Source organism: Pungitius pungitius, chromosome 1 (genome assembly GCF_949316345.1).
Source record: "Pungitius pungitius chromosome 1, fPunPun2.1, whole genome shotgun sequence".
Lineage (NCBI taxonomy): Eukaryota > Metazoa > Chordata > Actinopteri > Perciformes > Gasterosteidae > Pungitius > Pungitius pungitius.
Genome location: NC_084900.1, coordinates 32,014,701 through 32,023,423, shown reverse-complemented (window position 1 = coordinate 32,023,423; position 8,723 = coordinate 32,014,701). Strand labels below are relative to the sequence as shown.

Sequence of the window (8,723 nt, the reverse complement as noted above, 5' to 3'; positions counted from 1 at the left end):
AGACTTGCTACTTCCCATGAATACTGGGGGAAAACATTTTCACACCACCGCGCCGCTCTGTTTATCTGCATCTGTCAAAAAAATGTGTGCCACCTGTTTGCAGGGAGCGCGCGCTGCCTGAACAACATCCAATCCCTGCAGTCCATTTGACCGTATCAACGAGACAGCTCGTTCATGGTTACAAAAATCGGGATTTTTGAACCCGGATTCAGACTCCGATGGAAATCCTCGCCAACATTATGTCAACGTCCGTTTTAAAGTACTGTAATGAGCTGAGTTCAAGTTATTAGTTAATCAGTTATGCAGATGTTGCATGTGTTCACGTTATGCTTTGTTACCAGCTGTAGTTACGCGAGACAACCCGAGTTTTGGGGGGCCGTGTATGCGGAAGTGTTCGTTCGGCGTGGTGACGGCCAACAGTGACCGAAGTTGAGTTGTTTTATATAAATAAATGCAGCGGAGTTGCAAGCCAGTCATCGCCTCCTTATTTACGCTGCAGCATTGGGGTGAGCGTTACAGTACTATAACACAGTCACAGTCGATCCACCATTACCCTTCCCTTCGTAGTCTAGGTCTGTGAGGCAGCGCACCATCAGCCAGGGTTCCCCGTCCCCACTATAATAAAAGGACTCGAAATGACTCGAAACTAAAATGGTACGACTTGTGACTCGACTTGAGACTTGTTGGCTGTGACTTGTGACTTGACTTGGGACTTGCTTCGTCTTTGACTCGACTTGACTCGGGACTCGAGGGCAACGACTTGAGACTTGCTTGTGACTTGCCTAACAGTGACTTGTTCCCACCTCTGGAAGTCTTACATTCAAAAACATTTGACTCTGGCTCCGTTGAGTTATGAGCATAATCATTACTTGAACCAGGATCCAGAAATAATCTCTCCCATTTCTTGCATCTCCTTCCTAGATGTCCACACCCATCCCATCAAATCTTTCAATGTATTCAACCCCCCTCCACCCATATCCTACAAGCACCCTATGCTTTTCATTCTTACACCACCCTAAATTCTTTTCCTTTCAACCCCGTCCTCCTCATTCTCCTCCCCCCCACCCCAAGCCAGTCTTCTCGTTGGGGGGCGGGGGGGCTCGTGCCGCTATAGACCTGTGATCTGAGTTAATTCTGTGTTGGAGTTCCCCGTCCCCTGGTTCTCTCCCCTCTCTTTGGGGTCCACCCCCACCAAGGGGAGCTCCACGCCTAGTCATGCTGGATTCGGCGTCCCTCCTCCCGACCCCCTGCCTTCAGCCTTGTAGCTGTAAGCGGCCGCCACCTCCCTGGCGATGCTCCTCATTCTGCCCGACTGTTGGGTGTCGAGGCGGAACGGAGAGGGTTTGCAGAACTCCCGGAAGCAGCGCTTGAAGTTCTCGTCCAGGAAAGCGTAGAGGACAGGATTCAAGCTGCTGTTGACGTAGCCGAGGGCGATGCAGAAGTGCATCAGGACCAGGGTGAACAAGCTGGTCAGGTTGAAGCCCAGAGACTGAGCCAGGACCATTATCTGGATCGGCGTCCAACACACGACAAACGCCGCCACCACCACCAGGACCATCCTGGTGATGCGACGCAGGTTGCGGTCTTTCTCCTTGGAGCCGGACAAGATGCGGACGTTGCGCAGACGCTTGACCATCAGGCTGTAGCAGATGCTGATGATGGCGACCGGGATGAGGAAGGAGAAGAGGAAGATGCAGGTACCGAAGACGGGATCCCAGTGAGTCCTCGGTTCAGGTAAAACCATGATGCACTCAACGCCTATGTGCACGAGAATGGGAAGAGAGGAAGACAGAGACTGACTGAAGTGTAGGGTACAGCCTTCTAGTAACAGAATAGGTATGATGCAAAGGGAGATACCGCTAATTCAGCTATTGCCTTAAATACATTAAATCATATAATTGTAGACACTGTTCAATAAGCTGTGGTGACTCTTGGATTGTCTGTTGACTGGCTTGTTTCTTAAGGAAAAAATATTCTTTTCTGGCTGCTAACAAACTATACTGTTGCATAGAGGCAAAATTTATATCTGTTTTGTGTGAATGTGACTGGCGTTAATTTGGAAAAGATAAACCTTCATTTAAACACAATGCCATTAAACCAGGACAAAGCCTCCTTTGTTTACTACAGGGAACAACGTGGATCGTGCTTGAATAATCGTTCTTAATCAAAAATGCAAATTACTTATGTAGATTAGGCAGCAAGAGCTATTACTGATAGAGCACACATAGTAACAGAGAACAAAAACATGTATAGTAGTTTATGATTGTATAGGTACAATATAAGAATTGACAGTTTGAGTGAGCAATGATAGGAAAATAGGTTTTCACAGGTTAATCAGTTAACTCATCATCATCATTATCAATATAAATCACGATGATCCATTTTACACTATTAAATTTGTGCCTTTAGCCGAAATCAAAAAGAAAAACGACATTCCAGTCTTCCCGATGAGACTGGAATGAATTAACCTATTATCTGAATTAAACTCAGCTGATAACGATAATGTTCTTATCATTCAGGAAGTAATGGATCACGAATCAAAGAGCACGATATAAAGTTGACTTTTGGACAGCAGTGCAGAGAAGTTAAAAGAAACAGTGAACAGCTCACAATCAGCTTAAGAAGACATTCACAGACCCAAACTCGGATAAGCACAGGATAGTAGATGGAAAGAATCCTTTCTATATTTTGCTAGATTACAAATTCAGAGTTCTATCATGGAGGGATTTCGTCCAAGAGAAAGCAGTTATCATGCTTTCAGTGCTAACAGCGCTAACATTGTAAACAGTGCTGACACAGCCATCTTCATTTGGTTCTCAGGATGTCTTTGCTACATCTTACATATTATATATATATATTGATACTTGAATTTAACACATTTAATCAATTCAATGAATTGGTATTTTTGTCTTCATTTTCTTCAACCGAAGTACCCATGTAACTCATCATACTTGTGATGTAGACATTTTGGATATAAAGGCAACATAAATAAAAAATTGTGTTTTGAGTTAAATCCCGAAACTGTTTTTTTTAGCTGTAAGAGAACGGGGCGTACATGCATGCAGGCACTGCTGAATAAACTGCAGAAATACTCAAGGGAGCAATATCAAACAGAAATAGGAACTGTTAAAAGAAAAAGTGGAATTGGTGGATGCTTTTATCCACTGAAGGACCACAAGTGTCCATGATTTATAGTGTGCGGGGGAATCTGTAGCCTCCTTTTCTAGTCCAGCCATTGACCGAAAGAACGATAAAAGTCTGTGTGAAAGGACAGAAATAGTAACATGCTGGGCGGTGAAGTATATGTGTAAAAATGGCTGTGAATAGCTATCTGGTCATAAAACTAAAGAAAAGCACAACCAACAATAATACTGATCACATTGGGGAAATAAGTTGCATTGCTCCTCATTGAGGGTCAGCGGGCATGTCAACGTATTATAAGTAGTAGTATTTTTTAATCAATTCAACAGTATTTTTTTCTCATTTAAATGAGTCCCCTAATGTTAACCGATCATCTTCTTATTTCTAAACTAATGTAATCCTCCCTGTCTCACCTGTCTTGATCTTAAGGAAACTGCATGCTCTTCGTCCTGCATTCTTCAGATATTTCTGTCAGCAAACCATGCGGACGTTTCGATTTATTTTCTTTAATTTGTATGTATGCAATTTCATTCTCTTCCGTCTCAAGAGACCGACTGACAGCTTGTCAGTACAGTGAGCACACCACAAGATGTAGACCTACATAAATACACATTCAGCTTGTAAACAGCTACATCATGATCATCAAACACTTTACAAGGGAAGTCTCCCTCGAGGCTTTAGGCACAGGGAAGGGCTCAGGGTTAACTTTGACCGAACCAGGAATATTTGTACATTTGCTTTCTACTGGGGGGGAACTAATCGAAAACTAAGGTATTTAAAAAATATATTTACCCATCTTACTCTTTGTTAAAACCTACTTAAAAAAATACACAAAAACTTTTCCAATAAAATATGTTGAGAGATTACATGTAAGAAGTTTTCAGTATTATCCCAAGATGTATATTGTCTCTCTTTTTATTCAGGCTTTTATTTTCCCGTTCATATCTGTTGGATTTATTGTCTTTTTATTATTTTTTCCTATCACCGTTTGGACCACTTTTCTGACTTGATCTTTTCCTCTTCACTGATGTATCTTCCTCACCGTACCTCTATTCATTGTAGAAAGTGACTTTCTCTGCTCTCTACCTTTTTTATTCTCCCTATCTAGATAGAGAGATAATTCTCTCTTCAACGTCATTGCAGTACCTTTTTGAAAGTCAGGGGATTATTATTTTAAGCGGTGGTCCCAATTCAAAGCGAGACATAATGTAGACAGTAAAAGCTGCACAGTGTAACCACTATCAGCTGCTGAACCGCTCAACGACACATATTAATATTTCTTAGGTCACATTGCAGTGTGGTTATCTTCTCTTCTTCCTTCTCTACTCCCTCGTTTTTTTTAAGAGAAATGAACGGATTGTTTATTACTGTTGCTGTTATTTAAGCCTATAGCAAAATTGAGTGAAGTGGTTTTTTCCGACCGTATGTAAAATAATAAATAAAAAACACTGGTGCGGAATAACAAAAAGGCCAAAGGAAACGGCCATTAGAAGACCATTTGTCTTCATAGGTCTTAGGCATGTACACATTAAGCCTAAAGCCAGTTGTTTGAATGTGAACCCTATCACATATGAAGTGTATCCTCCGTGTCTTCCAGTTGTGTCAGCTTCTTAAGCTTGTGGCTGATAAATGGCTCCGACAGATGCTGAGTTGGTTATACAACTTTGTGTTCACTTCACAGTTCTCTATTTGTTGGTAAGAAAAATAAGGGTCCTGACTGTCTGTCACTATTTTTATTTCAACAATATCTAGAGGAAAACATTTGTTTTATATGCATGGGTGATTGTGTGTACATCTGTGTGAGCAGTGGAGACACACACACACACACACACACACACACACACGTTCCAGATTTTTCAGGTACTCTTTTGTTGCAAATGTATTAAATCTATTTAGACGATTTCTCTTAAATTTCTCATCACCCTTCACACAGAACAATGAGACACAGAACTTTACTCTTGTTACTTATTCACAAATCAACACGCGTAACATACATTTTGATTGATAACATCTCCACCAATGATATGATACTAGCTCATGAATGAACTTTTTCACTGCGAAGTGTGAAAGAAACAGCAGATGGCTATCAGCTAATACAAGCTGTTTACTTGAATGCTTTGCTCCATGCAACATCAATTTTAAAGCAAGGAATAATCATGTCTCAAGAGCTATTCATCCAATCAATTTAGCACTTGGCAGGGATATTGCTTAGGACCCAAAGGACTTTCCATGACAAACGTGGTGCAATTTCCCCAAATAGTGGGACTATAAGTTTTGGTCTGTAAGAACGTTGCTCGATCTGTGCGTCCCTAATCGTAACACATCAGTAGCTTTGACCAAAAGGCAAACACAAAAAACATCAAACCTATCTGTTTTTTGCAGAAATGTTCAATGCCAAAACCTATCTCCAACTTTAAAGTGTAAATATAACCAAACTGTGCAAAACCAACCATTTATAAGCCAAGCCTTGTGTACATAATGAACGATGACACTCCATGTGTGTCTCAGGACTGTAGCAATAATTGACATTTCTGCGCTGCCAGGAAACACACTTTGACACATTCACAAGTCTTTTGGAAGGATTAGTAAGAGACGTCTATTAGTGACAACAGGGTGAGCACTGATTATAGGCTCCTTCCTGCCACCATCTCCTCGGGCAAGGCTTTTGACCCCAATTACTGAGAGCGGTATGCTGTGACTTTCCCTGCAGCTCTCAGGTTATCAAGCTCCTGTCGTTGTCTGAAGATGACAGGAAGAGATGTAGAGAGGAGTAGAAGTGGAGAAGGCTAAATGTGAATTATCCCTGAATGAATCCTCAATGAAAATGTGTAGGTAAGGTAAGTAGGAAGCAGAAGAGAGAAGATAAGAGATGATAGTGGAGTAAAACATGGTTGAAAAGAATCGACAGAGTATGACAAAGGAGAGGTGTGGCAAAGGAAAAAGATGAGAGCATGAAGGAGAATAATACAAAGTGGAGGAGAACGAGATGTGAATGAGAAGAATGCGATTGAATTAATTAAAATGAAATGATATATATGAGAATGAAAGTAGTGACAGAGAGTAACAGAGAACAGATATGAGTGATATATGATGTAATGAGTAATTAGGAGAATGCATTAAAATTAAGATGAAGAAGATGAGAAAGAAATACGAGAGAAAAATGAATTTAAAAATGAAATTGACTCGGATGACGTGAGACTGAAATGGAAAATAAATGAGTAAAATGCAAGTGGAATTGAGATTATAATGACATAAATAAAATCACAGAGATCAGAACAAGATGCGAATGACGTGGATTTTGATGACATTAAGATGCAAATAACAATGTGAAGAAGGTAGGATAAAGAAAAGAAAAAAATAGAGATGAATGAGTTGAAACAAGAGATGCATTAAGTAAACAAGAGAGCAGAGATGCAGCTCAGCTGTCGGGTAAATAAAAATGATTATAGGATTACGCTGTAGCTGCAGGCTGAGACCGGATCAATAACTTACCACTCGGCCTCCCGATCCTCTGCTAGCTGCAGCATATTACTCAATTTAACTGCAAAATGGCCCCCGATTTGAGCCCAATTTAACGCCAAAGCGTGGGCGTGGGCACGTGGGAAATCAATGGCGGTTAAAGTTTTGTGATTGTCTTTATGTTTATTAATAACATAAATATAAATATTATTAAAGCTGTGTTGTGCCGAACCGTTCTATCTTCCAATCAGTTCAACTGGTGACTGTGACGGTGCAAACTTTTAAAAAGCAGTCGCACGATCAAGCGTTTTTGGAAAACAGCGTTTCTGCGTTTGCTGCAGCGACGTCCTGTTATGAAAAAAGAAGCCAAAGTGGATGTTCCTTAAACTTGCATTTATGTTGTAACAGGAAACGGCTGCTTGCAAAAAGTTCGACAGTATGGACGTGTATGAGAGGATGTCACAACTTGTCATTTGATGTGTTACCCTAAGTTAAAACTGTAAACATGATCTCTTATGATCCAACTGTTAGTGTTGATTTTTTTCTTTTTTTTTTGTAAGTCAGTCCCATTGTAGGTTCAGCATGCTACCACATTAAAATAAAAGAACCACATATTACACAAAAATCTGCCTTGCCAGGCTTCAGGTAATGCGCCTGTGTCCGATGCAATACGTGTCCAGTGAGGAGCTAGTGGCAGCTGAATGCAGGGCTTAGGTGTGTGCCAGAAGACACAGAGAGGCAAATGTTTTAAAATATTTTTTTTAAACTATTACGCCTCGAGGAAAGGCAAGCTTAGACAATGCTGCAATAGCATCAGTTATATCAGAGTGGAAAGTATATTGTCATTGAAAGAAGAGAAACAAATTAAACTGAAGGCTTTTTTATTGCTCTTCCCCTTATTCACTTTCATATATATTTGATTGATGGATGGTTTATCCAATCACCTGCCCCACCACCTTTTTAAAGGTCGATCCTTTTTTTAGAGTTTCTAAAGTCAAGCTTCTTAATCAATTTGTATTATATTATGTAAACTAAAATTGAAGTTTAAACCATGTATTTCACCTTCAAATAAAAATACATTCATATTGCTCGCATTTGAAAAAATGTAAATCCTTGTCTTTTGGCCAAAACACTCCAGATAATTTTAATAGTAGAAGATAATGCTTCATGATTTTTACAAGAATTACAAAAACTGTAATACAAATGTGAACAATACACCCTGCCTCTCCTTTCCATCTTTAACTAAACATGTCATAAACAGTTAGGTCCCTCTGTTATAACATTAATGAGTTATCCAGCTAAACAGTCGGTCTGTTAAAACTGCAGTAGGCAGGATTTATTTTGCTCCAGAACGCAATAGAGGCCAGTGATGGAGAATTACAAGCCATGAATCTCAGCAGCTGCTCAAGAGACGTTGAGCTACTAGCATGCCTGTCTATTAACTACTATGTTTAACATCAACAACATACGTGTTCATTTTCCACCTCAGCTTTTTATAAAGCCTATTTATTGCCCCTTTGAGGTCATGTGACAATGTTTGTGCACCTGTTACTAAACAATATGAGCAGAATAATTTGGATTTTTTGTCCTTTTTAGGAGAAGATCTGCCATCTGTGAGCTGTAAGCAAGTGTGTCAGATAGCAGCGGCTGCCAACACGATCAGACCCGATCAGATGCTCCTCGTCACTCTCACACTACCCTATAAGGCAAATGCCCTGCTTTGAAACACGCACACAGCTTATCACGCGAATAGAAGAAAAACCCAGCTGGATCCACTCAGCGGTACTATTGAGCAGCTATATGAAATAAGTCAATTTCAAACTGCAAATAGAGCTTTTATCAGGTTTATCAGGTATCAATGAGACGATAATCGACCCGATCGTCTTATAATGCCTGCAGAAATCACCAAGGCAACAAAAGTACTTGTTTTGTGTTGCGACGATGCATCAACCGTAAGTAAGAACTACAAGAATGTGAGTGGTGTTAATATACAACACCTTCCCTATCAAACAAAGGTAACCACTCACATGTTTCTTTTTGGTTTCACACAGGACAGGAACAGTTGTCCCCTGTGATACTCCTGTTTGATTGATCCCTCCAAACAACCATTAGTGGACCTTCTT

The 8,723-nt window shown here is 40.4% G+C and overlaps 1 protein-coding gene across 2 annotated transcripts in view; it reads right to left on the bottom strand.

Moving 5' to 3' along the window:
* Positions 1–814: 814 nt before the first annotated feature.
* oprl1 (opiate receptor-like 1) overlaps positions 815–8,723 on the bottom strand; it is a 33,905-nt gene continuing 25,996 nt past the window's right edge. For both annotated transcript variants that reach the window (XM_037479249.2, XM_037479250.2), the window contains exon 6: positions 815–1,758. In XM_037479249.2, coding sequence (XP_037335146.2) covers positions 1,214–1,758 — 545 coding nt within the window. In that variant the 3' untranslated portion in view covers positions 815–1,213. The remainder of the gene's footprint in view (positions 1,759–8,723) is intronic.